This window comes from Anarhichas minor, unplaced genomic scaffold (assembly GCF_050575085.1).
Source record: "Anarhichas minor isolate MPS153535 unplaced genomic scaffold, ASM5057508v1 ptg000007l, whole genome shotgun sequence".
Lineage (NCBI taxonomy): Eukaryota > Metazoa > Chordata > Actinopteri > Perciformes > Anarhichadidae > Anarhichas > Anarhichas minor.
The window spans coordinates 18,780,943-18,805,334 of NW_027466453.1; the positions used below are offsets into that span (position 1 = coordinate 18,780,943).

The window sequence follows — 24,392 nt, forward strand, 5'->3', positions numbered from 1 at the left end:
AGTTAAGACGGTTTATAAAAAGAAGCTTTATTTGGAGTGGTGTCCATTACACTGGTATATTAGTAGATAAATGGAAATGACCTATGAAGGATTAAAATAAGAGAATGTCAACTGAACTCTCAATTTAAGTATCCCATACATGGAACTGTAAAGGTCGTTAACACATAGAAACTGTTTGGGAAAAGAAATTACTTTAAGGTCAACATTTATCTGAACACGCCTCTGATGGAGGTTTACACGTGCCGCTCTCAGCCCCGTCTAGCAGACGCTCTGCTGAATGGCACATAGCAAAGCTCCGGGTGTCTTCCACTCAGTGTTTGCTGTTAACGATAACACTACTGTCGTCCAGATCAGAGTAAACCAGCCACCAATCAGAGCGCCGGTCCTGAGCGGCCTCTTTAAAATCATGCTGCGATCAGGCTGTTTCCTCGAGGCCCTCAGGGATCACCTGACTCCACTGTTTGAATACTGCATTAGCTGCAAGTGAGCATGAATATCGTCATCGCACCATTAAATAATGTCTTTAAGCAGAAAACTGTATTTCCCAAAGTCATTGTCATTCGGTGCTATAAGATGGTCTTTTCTGGCTTTGGCAAGTTTCATCAAAAGGAACTCCCGGCGCTCCATCCACTCCTTCAGTTCTTGCTCCCCGTGAGCCAGCTTACACAACTCGTCCTCTGTGCACGTGCTTTTGAGGAACCTACGAGAACACACGGTCAAAAAGGTCAAACATCACAATCCACTGGAGTCCGACGGGTGAGCAGAGGGACGGGGTGAGCAGAGAGACGGGGTGAGCAGAGGGACGGGGTGAGCAGAGAGACGGGGTGAGCAGAGGGACGGGGTGAGCAGAGAGACGGGGTGAGCAGAGAGACGGGGTGAGCAGAGAGACGGGGTGAGCAGAGGGACGGGGTGAGCAGAGGGACGGGGTGAGCAGAGACACGGGGTGAGCAGAGACACGGGGTGAGCAGAGACACGGGGTGAGCAGAGACACGGGGTGAGCAGAGACACGGGGTGAGCAGAGACACGGGGTGAGCAGAGACACGGGGTGAGCAGAGACGTACGGCGGTCATCTTACCTCTCACAAACTTTGAAAGTGCCCGTGGGAAACCGATACTGCCAGCAGTTCTGATCGTCCTCAGAGTTGAAGACTCTGTCTTTGTGTTTCTCTGACGTGATGTGCTGCTGCCACTGCTTCTCACTGTTGCAGTTTTTACCACACAGCCAACAGTGATTACCGGCCTGTGAAAACACACACGGAGCGGTTTCATTTACACGAATGACTGATTACCGCCTGTTTAATCATTTCAAGTTAATCACTTGGTACATAACTACATTCTATCAAATCTTGACACAATTTAACCATTAGACACAATCATTTAGTCAGAATCTGTTGGTGCAGTCAAAATATTTATCGACGGAAAGAAAGCAAAACATGGCAGCTACTGAGGGTGTTTTCATAACCGACAGTGTAACAGTCAAAGATCCTCAAGATATGCTGTATAATCTAGAGCAATTATTCGACTAACTGCTCAATTTGGTTTTAGATTTTATTCTGTTTTTTATTTTTGCTGAATGGCTTATTCCTGAAAAATGTATAAACACATCTCTTGTGAACACAAAATTTAAGGTCCAGATGAAATAAATGTATTTTCATCCCATTTAGATCACACACCCGGTTATATTGTGCACCCATCCAACAATACATCCAAAAATGTCTGTCTTTTATATCAAAATATGACATTTGGTACCAACCAATAATATCACAACATCCATCAATCAATCAAACTTTTAGCGATACGGGGGGTGTGTGTGTGTGGCGCACTACATTCTAAGCCCGCTCACTTTTAGCGGTCCAATAAAATGTGACGCGTTTGATTTAAATCCCTCTTGAAACTGAACATCGCTCAAATATTGCGGTTCAGTGGGGAACACAGTACAGAAGCTAAAGACGCTCTAACTTCTGTTTCACAGATCTGTCGATTAAATGAACTGACTGGTCGGTTGACACAATAGTATGTGTTAATGTCCTGCCTCATAATAATTAAATACCACCGAGTGCGTTTTGAACTCACCACTTCCTCAGCGTAGTCTGTCGGCATGTGGATCTGTTTGCCGTTCTCCCTCACAGAGTTAGTGGAGGTCTCGTCCCCCCAGCCAGGCTTCTGAGACTGGAGCCACTGCTCATACAGCTGATCCATGTCTGGAACTAAACGAGGGCAAATCAAACGATTACGCTTGGTGCATCACACACTGATTACACTCTACCACGCAAGAGAGAACTCACTGTTGTTCTCCTTCATGTAGGTCCACAGGTCTCGTTCTTCTAGACTGTGAGCAAACGTGCAATTCCCAATGTACTGACACTTCTTGCCAGCTGTCACATGCATGCAAATCTAAGAATGGGGGGAAAAATAACATTTGCTGACCACTGCAGTTTTAAGCAGAGACACAAAGAACGACCTCGGAGTAGTAAAATGTTCGGCATGTACCTCAAATTGAGATGGGATGGGTTTTTTGGTTGGAAGCGGTCTGACTGTCGTCCACTTTTTCCTTTCATGAGAACTTACGAGCACCACCCGCCGGTCTTTAGCCCACCTGAGACAGAGAGACAGAAGCTGAGTCGCTCATCCATTCACCTCCGGGTCCTCAATTAATGTGCGTTCAAGACTTTGTAGTACTCACGTGTGTCTCGCCTTGGCTGAGCAATACTTCTTGTTTTTGTCAGCTTCGCTGAGTTGGCCATTTCTCCAGCACTGGCCACAAACAAACATCATCTTCAGATTGGGAGGCCCAAACCTCCTGTGTGTGTTGGACAGCTGCTGATGGAATTCAAAGGACTGATTAAAATGGCTCCGATTAACACAAAGCACCTAAAATCTTTAGCCAAAAAACACACGCCAATCGAGTTTCAACCCACAGCGTGAATCAAGTCCAAGGAAATGATGGTTACATTTCTACAATCGCATGAAAAAACACCACAGACAAATGTTTAGTGGAGAAAGTTGGGCTTACCTGGGCTCCCTGCAACGACGCTGTTGAATTCCAAAACTTCTTTGCCTCTTGGACAATGCTTTCATGAGTGATACCTATGTGATGCAAAAGAAGAAAAAATAAATATCGGGTAAATCATTTTATTATATTAAAGTGTTGCTAAAGGTGTACCACACCGTGCAGCCCTCGTTAGAGTATTTTAAAAAGCCTCACCGAGCTCGTGCTGCATCATCCAGACCTTCAGCTCGATGAGGCTGTGGGCGTAGAAGCAGTCGTCCTCTCTCACGCAGCCGTAGCGCACTTCATGCCGACAAAGATCCAGCTGGCAGTGAGGACTCAAGGGTCGGACTTTGGAATAACGAACCGTGTTCTCCTTCAAAATGTGGACCAGGCACCTACGAGACAAACAATGTCCACAAGCTTATAATCCTGCTCTCATGCTTTCATATAACTATGAATGAATCAACTAAACGGTGGCTTCAGAGCTGTAAAATGCGAGCCGACGTACTTATGATCCTCAAAGTCGTGCTTCGTCACCGGATGAGAGCAGAGTGAGAGGTCGTCTTTGTTGGTTTTGCTGATTATTCGGGGTTTGTGGTCAAAGCACACCTGCAAAAAAACAACATGCATTTGTAAAATTACAATCTGTAAAAACACGCTGATATCGCTGACATCTCTCTGGATGGATAACCTGGAGTCTTCACACAGTGAAATGCCACCAAACATCAGTCTAAAAGTCCTTAACAACTGATCCAAGTAGTCCGGCTACTGATGAGCATCACACCAACGGGAAGCACAGCATTACATTCATCACGTTAACATTTTGTATTTAATGGAAAAGTTAAATCAGAGCTTATAAATATAAGAAACATCTGAGGAGTTTTCTCCCAGCATGCACTGCACTACCTGTACTACTAACTGAGTACCAGTTTTCAAACATGAAATGAAACACTCACTCCACAGAGAAACATGAATATCCCATGATGCTCCTTTAAGATCTTGGGGACAGTCAGCCGGATGTTGGAGTTGGGTCCATAGGGATCGAAGAGCAGCTCTCTGGAGATGAAGCCTTTCCGCTCCAGAGTCCAAACGTCAATCTCTTCCTGGCAGTATGCAAATGTGCAGTGGCCCGGGTACAGGCACTCTTTCCCAACAGCCACCTCTGAAACAACACAGCTGACATGTTAGTGCCGGCTGCCATCAACACGTGACTCGTGTGGCCAACGGCAGCAACGATGTGACAGCAGCTGCTACAAACGCTCAGTGAACAAAGTGAATATGTATTTCTAATAAATACGAGTCGGATGAGACAGACGTGCCCAAGTAATGGTGAAAACGTTACCACGCCTAGGGAACTGACACTTTCATTATCAATCTGTAGAACAAAATAATACATTTATGATCATTGTTCCTCTGGGAAAAGAACCAGTTGGATTTGTAGGCAAAGAAAAGACAGAAAATGGTTTTAAATGGTTTAATGAAGGCAAGTGGGTCCACTTTGCAGGACTGTACAGGTTAATAAACGTTACCTTTACAAATGTAATAAGGTCCAACATATTGGGTTTTTGTCGGTCTTGGTCGGATGAGCTTCCACGTTTTGTCTGGCGAGTGTTTGATTCTGCCGAGTAAAGCGTCCTTTTTGCATTTGTGCTCTTCTGTATGAAGCGTGTAGTCCAACACTCCGGGCCCTGTGGGGCCAAAATAAAGAGACATGTTACACCAAACAGTGCTTCCCTTAAAAGACAAGGCAGAGACGCACGCACGCGCACATGGCTGTTAAAAACTACTCCTCACCAGTTTTGACGTAGCAGCTTGAACACGCCTGTTTGAACTCATGAGTGTCAGCTAACGGGTTCTTTGCTAACTCCACAGCAGCAGGGAGACCCTTCACCTCAGGCATTCCCACAGCCATCCCCATCGGGCTTTCATTATTGTTCAGCTGCTCAAAAAAACAAATGTGAAATGAGACCCAATAGAAGCTCGTAACAACGCCTGGACTGACAATGACTAATAGTTAATGAACAAAGATTACCTGTGGAATGAATGGACTCTGAGCATAATCTGAAAGTTTCACAGACGAGAGAAATTAAAGAAGCAGGTTAGGTATTTTTCAGCTGATATTTGTACATATTGATAGACCGGGTAACAAAGCAGCAGACCTGTTTTATAGTCGGTAATGTTGAGACTATCCAGGGAGTCCAGTGGTGGGGGGAGGGCATCAAAAGTGTCCATGCCAAAATAGGTACTTGACCCCGACTTGTGATAGAGCGGGGGCAGGGTGACTGTGCACTGCTGGGCGCTGCTGTGGAGGAACGGGTTGATGTGCGATGGCATCAGGAATGGACTCGACATGGAGCTGCCCGAGGCAATACTGGTTGGCAGAGGAAGAGGCCCCTTCATTGTGGGAATAACCTGAAGGAGAAGAGACCAAACAAAAAGTCAACACTCGTGCTCAGACGCCGACGCACCGAGAGCCCGCGGTCCCACCCGCTCACTGACCATGGCTGATTCTGGGCCGGCTTGGTCCAGGAGATCGTCGAGGTCGTCCCCGATGATGTCTGCGTCGAAATCTTGACTGGTTTCGAGCATCGAGCAAGGCTTACTGGTTCTGCACCCGTTGACGAACGAGGAAACGGGAAGAGGGACCGAATTGGACACGGGCAGGGACACGGACTCGAAGCCCGGCGGCTCGGACAGGGTGACGGATGACATGATGTTGTTGGGAGGAAGTTCATCCGCTAGTGCTTCATTTAGAGGCGGCAGCACCACCGGCGGAGCTTGGATTGGAGCCAAAACACTGCTTTCCTGGGTCAGCCGAGGCACTTCTAAACACGTCAGGGGAGAACAGGGGGGGGGTGGACTTTCATCCTTTCTCCGTTTAAGTAACAAATCAAAGCTTTAATACAATACTTACCAATTTCTATATCTTCAACTGAAGACGAGCCATGGGAAAACTGAAGGAAAGAACAGAAGACAATCCTTGAACAACGTGTTACTAGGCAGAGTAAGCAGATATGTTTTAGATCGTTGTGCTGCGTACCTTCTCACATGATGCATCTTGATAACTTGACGCTCGCAAAACATTCAAGGCGGGCTGTTAAAACGGAGATTAGTTCAATTATGGCTCCATGCATGCGCAAAAAAAGTGCCTACATTTTTTTGAAAGCCATGAATTCAAATGAAATGAGTGAGATTCACATCGATGACATTAACCAGAACATGTAGAAAGAGGAAACGGCGGGACTTCATGACACGAGCATTCAGTGTCTCGTTGGTTTGAGATAGTTCAGACACACATACCTTACTCCTTACATAAGCTTTACGGATTTTCAATCCCAATATTTTGGCAAGGTCCTGAGTCAGGTCTGTGACACTAGTATCCTGAGGAGACAATGCAAATAACGTTGTTTATTCAAAGCACACTCACGGCAATCACTGCCACACCTGACACGCTGTAATTGAAATGTCTACATCCTCATCTGCAGGGATTTGCACGCATGTAGTATTGCATCAAGCCTGATCCATTAAAAAAAGTCTCTTAGACTAAATGTGGCTGCTAATCAAACATAAGTTGGACGTACATCAGTGTTCCCTGAAATGTCTTCATTCAAACTAAAGGTAGCGCGCTAACAGAAACGGACAGAGTTTCAATTTGCTTATTTATTTTCTTGTGTCACATTTGCAGAGACGATGGAGTGAGGGGATCTCCTGCACATTTGGATAAATCAACACAACACACGCAGGTGTTGCTCCTCACCTGAGGCACTGCTAGAGAGCATTTGGCAACGGCCTCGTAGGCCTCTTGATGTCTCCCCATCTCCTTCAGGGACTTTGCTTTCCTGTACAGCGCTTTGTAGTTCCCCTCGTTCAGATGGAGAGCCTTTTCACAGTCTTCTAGCGCCTGGTCGTACAGTCCCTGAGAGAGAGAGAGAGAGGACACGTCCCACAGTTACAACAGCTGTACTCAACCACTGTGCTGCAACACAGAACAGAGGAGCCGCTGTTTGTTCAGGAATTGACTTCACGTGTTGGGTGAGTGGAGTCGGGTGGGGGTGTGGTTTCCCTGAAGACTGCTGAGTGGTTTTTACTGCTGTGGAACGAGATTTAATGCAGAATCACACCGACGGGAGAGAAGACCCGATGTTCCTCTGAAAGCATCAGTGTTTTCCTAATGGACGTTTTCTAAAGTGGATCCTGAGTTCAGATTTCAGATGAACAGCGTTCAAAGTGAAATATGTGGCTGGTATGTTTTTAATTGTTATTCTTGAGACCTAGTTAGAACATCTTACGGGTTCTGATTCTGGGGTCACTGGAGGGACCCACTAGCAAAAAACCTCTATCCTGTGGGGATCAGCACAAAGGTCCAGGAAACCAAAATCCGAAAGGGAAAGAAGGGATGAACAACAACCAGTGCTGCGTCGTATAGCAGGGGAAACACAAAGCTTCTATTCTTTTAGGTCACGTTTTCATTATGAAAGTGACAGAACTGCACAGAATCTTAATCACTCAAAAATAAATATACCATATTTTCAACCAGGCCTCCGCTGTTGGTTGCCGTCCTGCCACATTTGAATAAATGCTGGAGTCGAGGCTTGTAAGGTACGGTCACACTATGTCTACCTTTACATCCTGTGATGTAGGCAAAGTAAAACCTTGTTCCACAAGAACAACACTGAGGAGGTCTAATAAACCTGTGTGTCCTCAGGCTGCCTGACTCCGTTATTCTGTGTTTTAATGTGAGGAGCTGGAGTTTAACAGTGAAAATGTGCTCCATGTGCCTTCTTTGACTTCTCTCCACAGCTCTGAAGTAACTCCTGTATTTTCATGGGAAGCAAACTCTGAAGTAATGCTGGTTTGAAGCTCTTTTTTTGTCCCATCATGATGCTGAGTGCTTGAAATGAAGTAAAACTAAAAGCGTGTACAAAATCCAAACATTCTGTGGATCCAGGTACATGATGTAAGGGGAGATTCAGCACTACAGGGAGCCAATCCCAGAGAAGCTTTTTAGACACCATGTGATGTGGTAGGATAGACTCAGAGTGAAGGTTGATGAAGTGCAGAGCTATTTGAAGAACATGCCGAGTACATGACCCAACAAAACCGCTTCATGGTTGACATTGCTTCATGGACCACAAACAGAGGAGCCTTCTAAGAGTCTGAGGACAATAGAACGGCACAAAACAGAGCTCTTCTTCTGGAACTGCAGTGACATTTAAGAACCCATTTGCTGTTGTGTTCTGACATTTTGTGAATTGTGTTTTGCTATTGGGCGATTTGAGCGAGCAGCCCAGGCTTTGAGAAACCCTGGGCCCCCAAATACGACATTTGAGGGCGATTTTATCAGATGCAAACCTGCTAAAAAAAACGTAAAATGTGTGGTCGAGACAAAGGGAAGTGATTGGGACTGAAAAGAGGCTCAAGCGGAACTCACCGGAACTATGTTCAGGTAGGCGGCGGCTCGGTTTGCATACAGCTTCTCCAGTAAACTCGTTGGAACACAGATTTCTTCCGAGTCAGCATACTCTGCTATACTCAAGGCCTCGGTGTACATCTCGATGGATTTTGTCCATTCGCCTTCTTTAAACACGTCGTTTCCTTCCCCAAAAAGATTCCACACGAGATCCTTAATGAACACCTGCAGACAGGAAGAGAAGCAATCAGTGCTAGAGAAACAGCTGGTTGGTGTTTTCATTCAGACAGAGAATGGGACTCACTCAGCATCCCTTAAATCACTTTAGCTCAATACAACACGAGTGCCGATACGAGATGGAAGCTGGAAGAAGCCCACGTGAAAATGTGCACCGCTCACCTCATACTGCTCTTGACTTCCAGGAAAAGGAAGGGTTGACCTGAAAGAGAGAGGAAGTTCACGTTACAAACCTTTAAAGTGTCAAAAAGAACAAAGAATGAGAGGTCACAATTTGGATTAGAGCTCATTTGCATTCAGAGCACAATGAGTCTCATTCAGGTCAGAAGGACTGCAGCTAACATTAACATCTTCTTCTATCAAAATAAATTGAGTGGAAAAGCTCAATTTTCAATGTATTTATTAATTGACAATAATAAGTTCATTGTAGTTTGTGCTTCATCAGTTTATTGATATTGAATATTCTGATCTGCAGTCATTAAAATGTGTGTGTGTGTGGGGAGGGGGGGGGGTCAGTGGTTTGACAGGTTGCTGTGTGTGCAGGTGCTGACTTCATTGAAAGTCAACAAAAGTATTATTCCTTAAACAACCTTTCACTTTCAATATAAAATATTCAACTCATGATTAAAAAAAGATTTTTTGCATTGAAAAAGATGCCAGCTAATATTTATGTGGTTGCTAAAAACGGGGAATATTAAGCTGTAATTAAAAACAAACAGGGAAAAGACATTCCTACGGATCGTCATGATTCAGTTAAAAAGGTAAAATAATACACAAAGTAAAGTCACTGTCTAGATTATGAATCAATCAGTGCATTGCGGAACTGGGCGGAGGATTTGTCTCACTGGAAAACAACAAATTAATCAAAAGGTTGCGTCATTAAATGCCATGATGGCAAACCTTGCACTAACCACCGCGAGGTTGTTTTGTTTGGCTGTCTCGAGCTCAGCTGCTGCCATTTAAAGCCGTCTTTCCTCGTTTGTGGACTCGTTGGGCCAGTTTAATGGAGATCCTCGGTCGTTACATTTTTTTTATCAGTTCAACTTTACACACGATGACATCAGGGAAGTTTCAGGTTGACTGTAGAGCAGTGTTCTAAGTATCACTTTTGTTTTACAAATGAAAGGCCCCCGTCAGATCGGATGAAAGGCAACACTGCGCTGTCTGGCATCGCGCTAGAAAACAATATGTGGACACACCGCCAGACGGGCGCATGAACACAGAGCTCAGATCAGAGGAATATCCCACATTAAAAACAAAAGTAACGGAGAGCCAGACAGTAATCAGCCGCCCTGCTGACAGCCAGCTGATCTGAACAACAAAGCGCGATGCGAGGCTGACAAATCATTCGAGCATCAGGTCGTCTAGAGAGGAACCCATGCTGGTCAATAAAAAGTCTTCATCTACTGATCCTGTGCAACATCTCCAAGATAGGACAAGAAAGACTGGTGGGGACGAGTCATTACACCTCACACACGTCTGCTTCCTTAAACAAGCATCTCAGCCGTGACACTTACTGGATGAACTGCAGGCCTTTCTGGATCTCCTGCCAGCGACTCCTTCTGTCCTGACACGCTTCGGACATGTTTGTATTAATATACACTCCTCTGTCAGCACCTGGAAGTATGATACACACAGTATTTAAACAACGGGTAGAAGAAGAAAAAACAATGACAGCATAGAAGCACTCATTAGTCGTCATCAGCAGCTGGCTGTCCGACAGTTTCAGTTCACACACTATTATATTACTGAAAGGCTTCTTGCCTTCAACGTTCATAGCTTCCGCATTTAGTAATGACGACACACGTGTAGTTCCGGTAGTTGACCTACACATTTCTCACCAGGTTGTGAGCAGATAACGTTAACGTAACATCCTCGTATAATAAACACTAGAATAAAAAGTACATATCCGAAGCTGCGGACGATAAATGGCGCACTTGTTGGCCCGGGTTAACTGTTTAAAACGTAGAAGATGGAGGTCCATTATCGGACATCATTGTGATTGCACTGATTCGTTCTTCGGCTTTTTGGGGTTTATGTTCAAGCAATTGTTTAGTGTTTCACACGATACGAATAATAAACACGTATTGGAGCATATAAGGTGAGATTTCTTGTCAGACATATTAACTGTGATTAAATGTCAACCAGGTACCGTCACAGCTCATGTTCAATAATCCATTACGGTTTGGTTTTCGATCTCTTCAAAAACTACTTTCTAAACAACACAGGATCTGGGTTAAAGGAAGAGGGTGATGATATAAGCTTTTTTCTTATATACAGTCTATGGTTTTAATCCTGTTTTGGTCAGCAAAGCAAACAAATAACTTTGTTCTAAGGACATTAATATATATAGAAGCTTTCACCGATTAACAGGCATCTCTACGTCATCTGACTGTGTGAAGGAAACATCCTTTAAGTCAACTTTTAGGGAGTGGGGAAGCTCCTCGGACAGGGAGGTGTCCGATAATGGACCCATCGCATTTAGCGCACGTGTGTGTTTTACCCGCGGCCGGGGGAACCGCTGAGAGTAGACTTCTAGTTAGCAGTCATCATTTGCTAGCAACGGGTTAGCAATACGTTGCTCACATTAGTTTTAACAGCCGGAAACATCTTAACCGTTGAAACGCAACAGTGCTCTCCGGTGCTGGGAACACACCGGCCTAACCGAGCTACGTGACGTTACCCGACCAAGTTTCTAGGAAGTACTCTGAACCTAACAAAGCATCGGCATGTCAAGTTAAACTAGTTCCCCAACGCAAACAATAGCAGTTGACGTTTAGCTCCCGCCTGAGAGCTGGTAAATACCACATCAATTATCCAACAATGGCCGCTAAACATACTTACATGAATGGATCTTTGTTCCCAAACGACCCTTACGTCGGTTATTCAAAAGGAGGGGAAATGATTTCTCGTTTTAGCTCAAATAACTTAGCTAGATGTGCTGTATCGCTGAAGGCCGCCCGTTGCTTCTTCTTCTTCTTTGATTCAATGTAGAGCGAACACCGACTCCAGCGGGGTGCTGCCCTCTACAGGCGGTGGACGGACACGACAGCGTCCCCACACAGAAAGTGACCTCGTCAAGCATGAAACCAACACGTCTCTATTAGTAATCATAACAATACAGACTATTTGATATATATATAGCACAAACACATGCATTTCTTATATATTTATGTTGTTTATTTGTAACATAGCTGTGGTTTACTTTAATTTGCCTTATGTGCTAATGAGGATAATTCCCTTGAGGGTGATATGATTGGCATCCGTTTGGATGTGTGGATCTAATGTCTTTATTATGAGCCACACTATGTGCATTAAGTGTATCTTTCAGTGAGTGACTATGCATGTATAATGACTTTATTCAGGCAAACAACAGAGAACTGCCACATCAAGGAAATGGAGCTGAAAGTGACGCCTTCACTGAATATAAACATTTTCTTTTACTAAGAAGCGCATTGCTGCAACAGAGGTTGACCATCATGTGACAAAAAGTCAGCATTATTTCTAAAATAAATGTATAGTGCCATATTTTAGGAATTAATGAATTGTACAAGATTTCCCCCCTTTCTTCGTGCGTTTGCCAATATATTAATATGGTAACCTTGAAGATCCATCGTAATTCAAAAAAATGATCAAATCCTTTAGGCCCTTTGCTAATATATACACTAAGACACCCTGTTTCCATCTCTTCAACCAAATCTACAAAGCCAGTCACAGTTCAGACTGTTAAGCATGAAGCAATGAAAACTGCTCTCACCCTCAATTGTCCTTTCTGCAAATCTTTTTTTGAAAGTTTCTGGTTTTTCATCTTGGAATTGATCAACACATTAAGCCTCTCGGATCCCGTGTTCTGGTAAATGTGGAACTTTGCTTCACAAAGTAAAGGCTAGTACTAAGCTAGTCCTAAGTACTTAGCTAGTACTAAGCTAGTACTAGGCTAGTCACAAGTACTGAGCTTCAGTTCCAGCTTCAAGGAAAATAAAAGAAATGTTCTTGTTCTCAGTTTAAAACTTAATCCTTTCATTTCCAGGTTCAAATTAGTGTTGGAGAGCAACCTTGAAAGCATATTAGTTCAAAAGATACCTAAATAGGTTGAATGTGAAACCAGGTGGATCCCATTTTTAAGGATGTACTGTAATCGAATACAGCTGGACTCCAGTAACACAATAATGCAACACATTTAAAGGAAGCAGACATGTCAAACTGTACGCTGATAAAGGAATTAGTTTCAGTAAAAAGTTCATACATTGTAGAAAATGCTGTACATTAAATGAATGCTCATTTAATTTACACATTTGTGAAGCATAAAAACAGAGGGACAAAACACACTAATAAAGTGAAGTAATAAAATATGTAGATATAAGGATTGTGTATTACAATAGTGTTATAATACTAAACCAGTATTAGGAATAAGATCCGTCTTTCAACCCCACTCTTATTTCTGAAATCAGTTCGGTTTTCTCTTCTTTCTTCCTCCATAACTTATCTGATCATGTTTCATTTTGTCATGTAGAAATTATGACAACACACACACACACACACACAAGTCCATTAACTTTCTTAACTCACTAATCCTCTGGATGGTTCTCAGGCTGAAGCTTGTCCAGTGTTTTTCATTTAATCTGAAAAATCTCATCATCTCTCGTTCAGGTATAGGATTTCAACCTCGACCTTCTGGCAGGCTAATGTCAGGAAAACAAGTATATGAAACAACGTAAATTGTCTGGGATTTTGCTCTCGGCCTGGTTCGTTGCGCATTTGTAGCTCAGTCAGGCTTCCCAGGCAGGTGTTCCGCTCGATACGATCTAAACATTCACCGGATTTTTTGTGGCGATGGATAGGTTGAGCTGAAAATAATCAGATATACAGGGATGGAGGGATGTGTCTCCTCTCATGAAGAGCAGTCACCCTGGCAGCTACAATAACTGCCAGGAGGAGGCGCTTATCTCACATTGTGCAGGAGCATCGCTGAGGAACTGAATCACAAAACGCTGTGACTTATATGTCCCCTGTTATCAAAACCCAATGCGTGTGCCTTTTATGATTGAGCTGCCCTGATATTACTGCCAGCTGCTCCCACATTATGAATGACAATGGAGTCCAGAGCTGAAAATACACTTTCAGAAAACATAATAAAAAGATGAAACCCAAAGATATGACACGATTCATGCCATTTTCAGATCAGCTCTGCAATTTGTCAAATAAACAATCTCAGCTGTTAAACTCAAACACTTGAAGTGCTGCTCAGTAAATCACACTGACAATAATGATAGCTACAGTTTGCTTTATGGAAAGAAGGTCTTTTCTGTTCACCCGCTGACATGTTTATTTACAAGATGGATGGAGTCTTTATGATTATGGAGGGGAAACTATATTATCAAAGTGTAAGTGCCATAATCTGGAAGGTGCATTTGTTGTGAGGAAGTGGAACCACACATCGTGTTGCTTACAGAAACTAAAAACGTGCTGCATCAGCAACAATTAGCCTTGAAGCTCATTGAAATATATGCTCAACTCAACACAGCGTCTTCTATACTTGTCTTGTTTGATTCATTTCTGATATCTTCTCTGTACCCAATTTACACAGATGACACTTAGAAAGCTCAAAATGACTTGAGTTTTATGTGTAAACAAATAAATAAACACATTAAGTGATCATCCAGAGTGACTCCGGTCTGTTAAATGTATGTTTGATTTGTTTTGTGTCTCCCTGCAGTTGAGTCACACATAGTTCAGGAGGAGAATCTTTTTTTTGTGAATATTTTGATTGGTGCAACATCCCAGAATGAAGTCTTTTTTAGAGACAAAACACATTTAGAAAAGAAATAACAATGTCTTAAATAATGGAAAGATTTGTTTTAATTGCTATCTATCTATCTATCTATCTGTCTGTCTGTCTGTCTGTCTGTCTGTCTGTCTGTCTGTCTGTCTGTCTGTCTATCTATATATTGTGGTGGAAAATATTCCTATACCCGCTTTGCGTGAGTCTTTTAATGCTGAAATACATAATACCAAAAACCAGGTTGTCTTTTCAGTATTTATTCTCTGCGCAGAGAAGGTTCAATCATCACAACAGAATGCGTACAGTATCAGTGAGGAAGAACCAAGAAAAAAGTGAACAAGCTTTCTTTATGAAGAATGAGCAAAGGTGGGGGCCGATGGCCAAGGTTACAGACATTTCGGTCTCAGACTGAGAGGAACAACATTCAAAAACAAACGGTCAGCAACCAAAACAAGCGGCCCAAAGGCCTTGGCGCTGGAACATTCTCATACAACACAGTTAGTTATCTTTGTGAACAGAGAGGGAGAACTCTTCTTCTGCACAACAGAGACACGGTGAAGTTCAACAAAGTTCAGAGCAAAGTTACTTATGAATACAATATACCGAGTAGAAATATATACTAAGTAGGTAGAAATATATACTACGTAAAAAATTACCATTACAATTATATATATATATATTTGATTTTCATATATGTGTGTCCAGAAAAGTAAAAATGTCATCTGGTACACAACATTAGCAGCCTGAAGCCTGGAGATAAACACACAAGCACTGGTCCCACACTGCTGAGTAAACCAGTACCATCCTGCAGGATGTGTCCTCTAGGGGGCGTACCGTTTGACAAGCACTGGATTAGCCTCGGGCCAATGGTGATGGTCAGGACTCAGGAGATTATTCAAACAGCATCTAAAAAAAGCTCTCCACCCAATGCTACACTCACTGAGTGTACGTAAACACTTGGTGTGGAGTTCAGCCGCCTGTTGCCTGCCATGGCTGCGTTTTGCTGGATACTTCTCCTGTTATCTGGTAAGGGGATTTTTTTCACTTCATAGTGGAGCTCCAAGTAGAAGTAGTGAAGAAAGTAATTTTAAGGACTCAGAGGGAGTACAACAAGGGAACAGGAAGAGACACTACTGGTGTTTGCAGAGTGGGTCAGTGAAAGTGTTATTCTAAGGCAGCAAGTGCAGACAAACTCAATCGGCTTTGCTGCACAACATTTTCTACTTTTCACTTTTCTACTTAATTTCAAGTCTGAACCTGGCTTTCTGGTGGAGGTGTGAGATGTGAGTGTAAAGTCAATTCTCAGAGTCCTACTTAATAGTATACCGAGGCTCTGTGCAGAAACACAGGCATGTGAAGAAAGAGACTGGAAGTGGAACTACATACACTCAGTTGTCAGTTTATTAAGAACAGTTAAATATAATGCATAATGGTCCAATAAATCCTACCTGGTTATTACAATGCTTTTGTTGAGGTACACTCATTGATATAAATGGAGTGGGCAAAACAATAGAAACACGTCTATAGCGCAATACAGTTAAACAAACTGCATCCTCCAAAATGATCATAATGTTGAATCAACCCATCTCAATGAAAACTGAATGTTACAACCATGACGGTAGGATTTCTGTTGTATCAGACTGCATTGGTTTCAGCTATGTGTACCTAATAAACTGGCAAGCTTCAGTGTATATGTGGACAAAAGAAAAGGAACACTTAACAATCTAACGCAAGACAATTCTGTTTAATTGTGTGAAAGAGACAGCAGCTCCTATTATTGTGTCCACCCCTGAATATGACACAATATATCACATAATACCACATAATCAGTCGGACAGATCTTCACTAAACATTGTGGATGGGTGTGCACAACCTGAGACTTGTTTACAAGACAAGAGATGAGTTTGTTCCTCCTCTTCCATTCTTCATTTCCCCTCGCAGTGGCTTCGGCCTCTGTGGCGACACGCAGGTCCCAGCGGACCAAAAGAGGGTTACTGGAGTTGGCAGGAGCCATCAAATGCAGCACAGGGAGATCTGCCTTGGCTTACATGATGTACGGATGCTACTGTGGTCTGGGTGGTCAGGGCTGGCCTAGAGACAGGGCCGACTGGTGAGGATACCGGCTTTAATCACACTCTTCTCAAGAAAGTACAACACTGTCGGGGCCTTTTATTTTCAAGAATATCTGGATGACAGTGTGAGCCAAAATGTACACACTTAGCTGACACTATATACGGCCCACCTATACATTACGTGCCGCCAAAGATATAATTCAGCGTGCCATGGCGATGTTTAGCCCTCCACTCCACATGAACGCACATTATTCCCTCCTCTCAGTCTCGCCTCCTCCTTCCCGCTTGTGTACAAACAGTTTCCGTTTCTGAATGAGTCGAGTGAACCACAAATGCTGTGCGATGGGATAGAAGGAGGGAATGATGTCCAAATTCAGCTCCCTCACGTGCTCCAATGGGTACCTCAAAATAGTTCCACAAATTCCACACCCAAATCCTAATTGCCGTCTCCTTCTTTTTCCTCCTTCTTCCGCAAGACACCGAACCCCGTCAAGCCAGTTAACGTCTAACTATCTGTTGTGAAAACCTCTGCCCTGCTTTTAAGAAGGCCGCGGTGGGACTCAAACCACAGCACTGTGATTACCCACCTATTGCTTTCTTGACCCTGCCTTGTCTAGAGTTCAGCTTTTCAAAATAAAACATTTATCCTGTTGTGAATCTCTCTGTATGTAGGTGTTGCCACAGACATGATTGCTGTTATGGAGATGCAGAACGTCTTGGCTGCCATACCAAAACAGCTCAGTACCAGTGGACGTGTGAGGACAAGAAAGCTGAGTGTGGTAATGGCTTTTTAGTGCTTAGACATTGGATGGATTACTAAATAGGCCTACCGGACTCAGGCCCTGGGGCCCAAAGTGTCCTGGCCTTCACCTGCAAAATGTCAATGAAAGAGACACATAGCGACCAGGAAAAATTCAAAATGCCCACTAAAAATGAAACATAAAAAGACAACAAAGAGACACAAATTACCACAAAGAGACCACAAAGAGATTTAAAATGACTGTAAAACACAAAATGACCACAAAGAGACACAAAATAATTACAGAAAGATGCAAAATGACCACAATGAGACAGAAAACTAACAAAAATAATCAAAAAAATGATAAAGTCTGTGTGTCTTGCTTCTATCTAGGAGAGGGGATGGGGCCTGCCAGTGTATGTAAGCATGAGATTTTGTTATTTTGAAAGTAAGACAGCTGCTGCTTTCTTATTTTTAGTGGTTGCACGCTTAGATATGATGCTTTGTGTACCATGCAACACACCATTACGGGTAAACCGGAAAGTGAGACACAGATCAGGCAGTGTGTGATCTACAAATATCCATGGAAACAGTAAACAGGCAGTTAATTAGAGGGGAAAGACATATTTCATGGTATTTTAAGCCCCCATAAACCACGGTAATTTCTCTACATAAATAGCAACAGATTTAATGGGGTTTATGTATTTAAGTACCAAAATATAGGGTCGCTTATGATATTCTTTAAATAAATCAACGTAAAATAAATTCAGAATAACCACAATTACGTCTCAGTAGCCAGATGTCTTTCCAGAGAAACTGCAGCAAATTAACCATTCGGGGGCAAAATGAATAAAGCATGGGCTTGTTTGTAAGACTAACAGTCAAGACTTTGCAAGCGTTAGAACAAGTATTCACAACAAATTACACGATGTTAATGAGAGAACCACCATCCTCTTGTCCCTGAAAGAAGATCTTTGTGTTTTTCGTTGCAGAGGATTTGAGGGACAAATGTGAAAATCTGCTGTGCAAGTGTGACAGAGACGCCGCCAAGTGTTTGAGAAAAGCACCTTTCATCCGGAAGTTTGCCCTTTGGCCAGATTTCCTCTGCGGTTACGAGCACCCAATGTGTAATATTTACTGACACAATCAATGCATGTCCTGTGTGCCTATTGTAAATATAGCATGTCACAGTAATAATAGTAGTGGCATAGTTATTTGACTTCTATTGTGATTTTTTTTTTTTTACTGTCATCAGGCTCTTTTCATTAAATGGTGAAAGAATATAATGAGTTGTGTTTTTGTAGACACCTTTATATTGATTATGTTGTTCTAATAAAAGACAAAAGGAACACTGTTGACAGACACACTGTGTGTAGCTACTTCCTGGAAAGTGATACGGATGACAATCACACAATGGAAAGGTAACTTGAGCGTTCAGTCGAAACTCAGTCCAAAGGTGAAATGTTAATCAGCGAGGGAAAGATCAGATAGCCGGCCCTCACAACAGTGCTTTAGTTGTATAAAAACTGTGCAGCAGACAGGGCAACGCCTGTCTTATAACTCTTAAGTTGACTTGGGGTTTGTTTGACTAAACATTTTTTCATTTATTTTTATCTTGTGCGCTAATAGGAAAACTGAGGTTTTCCTGCTTTTCTATTTTAAAGCCTGCTGTGACACTTTCTTTCCATTTTCCCAGAAACCCATGAGGGAAATATTTCAGCTGCATTGTCATGTTCCATTGAGGCATTTCAGCCGGCTGAAAGGGTCCTTTAAAGGTTTTGATATTATCACAACACAGTTACAGATTGTTTCGGTGAGAGTCGCTAAATACCTATTAAGTGATCTCATATACCCTCAATAGCAGACTGCGAACACATGAGATCTCATTGGCTGCTTGTTTTCTTCATTACAGTACAAAAAGAGAAGCATTTAACATCTACGACTGTTGCATTGTGGGATGTCTCCACAGAAAAAAAATAGTGTTTATGTGTATAATAGATATCACTCAATTATATCACCATATGTATATCTATCTATGAATCTCCCTATACATAGATAGATAATATGTATATAGATAACGAGTGTCATGTATAAAATATATGTCACTCATGAGGAACGGAATTGAGGATGTAAAAAAATAAGAAATGGGAAAGTCCCTCCGCAGAACATCACCTCTTTATGAATAAGTAAAGTCTTGGTATTGGCCTGCAGATGGCGCCATATTCACAAACACTAAACATGAAGCACACTGACACAAAATGAACCAAGCATTTATGGGCAAACAGCCAAACAATTAGAGAGTTTTCACTTAATAATGATCACTGATATTATGAGTTAGATTCACGTAAAACAGATTTAATGAATTAAAGTTACTTGTGACCTGTTATTGACTCTGGGTTTGAATGTTTTCGTGCAGTAAATGACTCTATTTTGGTCCACCGCTGTTGGTTTTGGGTTTGGCTGAGGGACTTCCTCCAGATTGAATCAGTGAAAGTCAGAACCCTCAATTCTCCTCAGACACCCAGTAAACAGTGTCACCAGCATGGCTGTAATCACAGGGAACACTGCCCTCCCAGATGTTACTGCTCAAGTGAGCGTTTACACTCCTAAAGCATCGCTCACACGGGAAACACAGTGTCTTTGTTGAATCATTGCACCGCTCGTGAGTGTGGACTGAAACGGGAGACGATGCCGTGGTGGTGCAGTGTCCAAAGTCCTGGACTGGAAATAAGTATCTGGGTCATGGCCCACAAACACTTGCCCGATTGTGTCCAACCTTCAGCGGGTACCAGCTCTGAAGTTATGGGAGTCATACGCTTCCATCCAAGAGGGAGGCTCAGAGTCCCACTTTCCTGCATGAGTAATCTGTTCTAAAATAAAAGAAACATGTACAGCAATGCAATTAAAGCCACAAACCATATGTTATGTATGTAACTTAAAGTATTAACATAAACATAAAGAGAAAAAACACACATGTTGTGATCTGCCATGTCACAAAAGTAGCCTTGCAGGTTTGCAGACAGACAAACAGAGAACAGTTCTATTTGCATCATACGGTTTTCTTCCGACTCTCTCGGAACGCAGCCTGAATCCTGCTCCCTCTCTTTTCCCTGCTGCCCGTGAAAGGTTGATGAGATTTTTCCTCGGAGTGGTTTTCTGGCAGCCCACTCTTCCCTTCTGTCCCTGCTGTCTGGGAGTGGCCTTTCAGAGATGTCAGCTCTTGACTTTGTTGATGATTTCTCACTTGTGTAGCTTTCGCCAATTGGCTTCGTCACACTGTCTGTGTCAGTCTTCAGCATCTTGTCTACACCCGCATGGGACTGGACCCTCTGTCCGTCATTGCAGACTGATAAATTGTAAAAGTTCACTCTGGCTGCAGCCGACGTACGAATCCTGGTTAGAAACTGACCTCATATTAACATTTCTGGAGCAGTGTGGCACTCTTGAGGAGATCCTGTGATCGAAGAAATCTCCCAACATAAACAATAACAACCATGTGCAGAATATGACTTCTTACCAGCAGAAGATCTGGAGGCCTGTTTGGGCTTCTATGTTCAGGCCAGGGGTCGGCGACCTTTTTCCATATGAAGTGGAATTTTGAAATTTTCTAGTGTAACATATCGGCATGAAGATAAACATTACGTTTATTATGACACCACATTGAAATGTAAATTTCCAGCAGATGTGTAATTGTATTCCATTCATATGTAGGCAACTGGTGTAGAAACATTTTTAAAAAAACAGTTTTCTCCCGTAATCAGTTCATCGTAATTATAAGAGCTCCATACAAGAAGGCTGCCATGCTTATGAAAACATCCACATTTGAGTTGAAATCATTATAATATGATATAATCACCAATCATCATCAGCAATTAACTTAACAACTAGTTCTAACCAATCAGAGGCAGAGTAGGGCCGGTCTTCGCGGAATGCGGAAAGAAAAAGAAAGTGAAACTACTTTAAATAACCGGCCGAGCAACTGACAATGGCTGTGAAAGAGGTAATTTGACATGCGGATAAAAGGGCACCAACATTTCCAAAAAACTCTCTCGTCCACTTTTTTCTAGTGTGCCATTGGCTACGCTATCCTAAGGTTGCCTGCCCCTGGTTTAGGAAAATCACTTTCACATTATTTGTTCAGCTACCTACTGATGTACTGAATATAGTTTTTTATTATTATAAAATCATTATTATAAAGGAGAAGTTAAATGCTGTTGAACACGGGATTTTGATGGGCTACAATCCCTCGTTTACTGTGTAAAAATCCATGTTGGGTTCAGAATACTACTGCCCACACAAACAAGGAAATCAATGTGTGTGCAGCCAACAGCAGCCCCGGACCTGCTGCCAATAAATACTGCATGTTACAGACTCCTTTGTCCTCCTCCTCCTATTTCAGTCTCCTTTGTGTGTGTTTTCTTAGGAAGCAGTGAGAAAATGATGAGAAATATGAGGAATATTGTCAAACAGAGTCAAATATTCTTAGAACGAAGTGTAAGTTGACAAAGTTTAAACTTTTGCTTGCAGTGACACCATCTGGCCAATTAGCTGCAGCTTCCCAGGTATATGTTGTTTTGCTTAGGACTGCACATTTCCTGCAATGTGTTGTTTCCTAATTGGAAGGGCAGCTCTTATTCTGCTCTTTTTTCACCTGTTTGGAGAAGATAGATTCAACGAGGACACACAGCCTCCACCTGTGCCACAAAAACACAGAGAAAAGGCAATACAAGTTTGATCATTAAAACATAAGGAATGCAGACACTTATATTCTGCTACTATATCTGGAGTTTAAATAGGAGCTGTGAAAAGCAAGACTAATTAGAAAGGTCCTGATAATTGCTTTCCTAATATTGTTGGAGGATTTGTTATGCGACAAACTCATTTCAACTAGTGTGTCACATGCTTACGTAGGTATTCATATACTTCTATGGTGAAGGCTCTTTTGAGATGACATTATCCTCCAGTTTAAACTCTCCCTAGATCTGTTTGACCAACTTTAACTATCTGACATCTGACAAGACATCCATCTGACAAGTCATCTATAAAGGTAGTGATTTGTGTGCCAAATGCAGCATCTCATGTCCCAGTGACTGGAGGTTGCACATTATCCACCAGTGAAGTGCTGTGGAAGCTGCTGACTAAGGTTTATCTAAAACACCCGCAGCAGCAGCTTCCAGTTGTTTCCTTCCTGTGACTGTTTACAGAGACAGATGGAACGAGATGATACGCTGCAGCCTGCACCAGATATGAATCATTGAGGCTGCAACATGGAGCGTTACCTGGGAAACTGTAGTAGTCTGATTAGTGTCAGCTGAGTGTGCATGACTGTAGTGAAGTTACACCAATGTGATGTGAGGAAAAACATGGACAAATTACATTAGATGACATTCTGAAAAATGCAAACAGAAACTGTTGATTAATGCATACTTGGCAAAATGAGAGCAGGTGGATTTACCTTCAATCATCTGTTCTTTGTAACCCAAAGATCCGCTCTCTCCGCTCGTAGGATACTGTATTTCAGTTTGCTTCTCATGACATCACAGAAAAAAGGTCAATGGCTTAAATTGAAAAATACACTTGTATTATTATTATTGTATTATTAAATGATTAATAATTATGATTCAATGATTGCTGAATGTATTAATCACCATGATCTTATAGCACAGTTAAGACACACATAAAAAAATGAAAAAGCACATGCAAATGTATTTTATAGAACGCTATAGAGCTAAATCTAAGCACAAATTCATGAATCAGAAATCAGAATCAGAAACTGTGCTTATTATTAAGTTGGTTTGCACAAACAAGGGATTTGTATTTGTGATTTGGTGCATAACAATAAACTTTCAAAATAGGAAATAGATAAAATTACAGTAGAAAATATGTACAATGTGACGGAGTCGGAACTGGTGGACATTTAGACGTATGCTTCGTATGACGTATGTTCTTATTGACAGATAGCGGTGAGTGTAAATCCAGCAAGTAGCTATGACACAATGTTCAACACGCCACAGAACAGTTCAACATTGTCCATGAATCTACGACTGTTGATTGGTGTTGGTCTACCGCAGCGTGTTCAAAAGGCACGGACGGGGTTCGAACCCGCGATCTTCGGTTTACGAGACCGACGCCTTACCACTTGGCCACCGCGCCTGCGCTGACTTCACCGTATTAATCCATTTTGTATAGTGGCGGACCAGGTTGTGCATGTACAACATAACATAGTACAGATATGGTGGATATCACCGTTTACTTTTACATACTTGAGACTCGCCTTCTTCCTCCCAAAATACACATGAACGATATGTGCCGCTGAAATGAGCTTACTGTAGCGCTTTAGATGTATTACTGTAATTCGACCACAAGAGGAGGCTGTTATCTTCCATGTGTGAGCAGCATGTGTCTGTCTGTAGCAGCTTTCAGCAAGCAGAGGTCTCTGCTTTCCTACTTCTAGTGTTAACACTAAACAAGCACAAAGAAGGTGAGCGCTCACTCTTTACAGTCTTCACTTTTTATGCTTTTGTTTAACTTTAGTGACCTACAATGAACTTTTTGAGAAACTAACCAGAGTAGGCTATGCTACCTACAAGCTGTAATGATTACACCCACAACAAAACAAAAGTGTAGGATTGGATGCACAGAATACCTTTGTGAAGTCTTAGGTAGTGTCCTGAGGTTGGTAATGAAGGAAAAACCATTGGAGCATATGCTCAGCGAATTCCACTGCAGTCATCTGCACATGTTGTAAAACAGAAAATGTGCAAAGTTGAGAATTTGGTCAAGAGTTCATCTAAATGGGAGCTTGAATTCACGACAATCTACCCAATACATGCCATCCTGTCTTGTCTACAAGGCTGATAGAGGAAGAAAATATCAGAGGATTTAGCCACTGAAGTGAAATGACCATCAGTTTTCGTGATACCTCACTAATGTGTGATCACAATCGCAAAACAATAAATGCATGTCAATGTTTTTTCAGGGGGATATTTTGGTCTAACAGTGCTGCTAGAGAAAAAGGTCAGGGGGTCACCATTATCAGCAGGAATCTTCTGTGGGACCCTCAATACCAGAACTAAATGTAGTGGCAATCTGTGCAGTACTGTCAAGGTATTTGTTCTGAATCAGCATCGAACAGACGGAGAATGAGCTTGCATAGCTAAT

General features: G+C 42.4%; 2 protein-coding genes and 1 non-coding gene across 5 annotated transcripts; 1 reads left to right on the forward strand and 2 right to left on the reverse strand.

Moving 5' to 3' along the window:
• Positions 1-2: 2 nt before the first annotated feature.
• On the reverse strand, positions 3-11,612 carry zc3h7a (zinc finger CCCH-type containing 7A). Of its 3 annotated transcripts, none has more exons than XM_076086404.1 (23): positions 11,483-11,612; positions 10,156-10,255; positions 8,801-8,840; positions 8,423-8,626; positions 6,749-6,907; positions 6,304-6,372; positions 6,032-6,085; positions 5,906-5,945; positions 5,491-5,816; positions 5,151-5,403; positions 5,024-5,052; positions 4,786-4,930; positions 4,521-4,679; positions 3,948-4,153; positions 3,500-3,600; positions 3,205-3,386; positions 3,013-3,086; positions 2,683-2,819; positions 2,490-2,595; positions 2,285-2,393; positions 2,073-2,206; positions 1,076-1,239; positions 3-700 (listed from the first exon to the last, which is right to left on the reverse strand). In XM_076086404.1, the coding sequence occupies exons 2-23, from the start codon at positions 10,221-10,223 to the stop codon at positions 511-513; spliced, it is 2,949 nt and encodes a 982-aa protein (XP_075942519.1). In that variant the 5' UTR covers positions 10,224-10,255; positions 11,483-11,612; the 3' UTR covers positions 3-510. The 3 variants fall into 3 exon arrangements, with proteins under 3 accessions (XP_075942519.1, XP_075942518.1, XP_075942517.1); XM_076086403.1 differs by having other exon boundaries at positions 2,683-2,816; positions 6,292-6,372; XM_076086402.1 differs by having other exon boundaries at positions 6,292-6,372.
• Positions 11,613-15,379: 3,767 nt separating this feature from the next.
• On the forward strand, positions 15,380-18,804 carry pla2g10 (phospholipase A2 group X). The gene is made up of 4 exons (XM_076081399.1): positions 15,380-15,446; positions 16,362-16,530; positions 17,165-17,271; positions 18,224-18,804. The coding sequence occupies exons 1-4, from the start codon at positions 15,410-15,412 to the stop codon at positions 18,370-18,372; spliced, it is 462 nt and encodes a 153-aa protein (XP_075937514.1). The 5' UTR covers positions 15,380-15,409; the 3' UTR covers positions 18,373-18,804.
• Positions 18,805-23,312: 4,508 nt separating this feature from the next.
• On the reverse strand, positions 23,313-23,384 carry trnat-cgu (transfer RNA threonine (anticodon CGU)). The gene has a single exon. It is a non-coding gene; the product is annotated as a tRNA-Thr (tRNA).
• Positions 23,385-24,392: the final 1,008 nt, after the last annotated feature.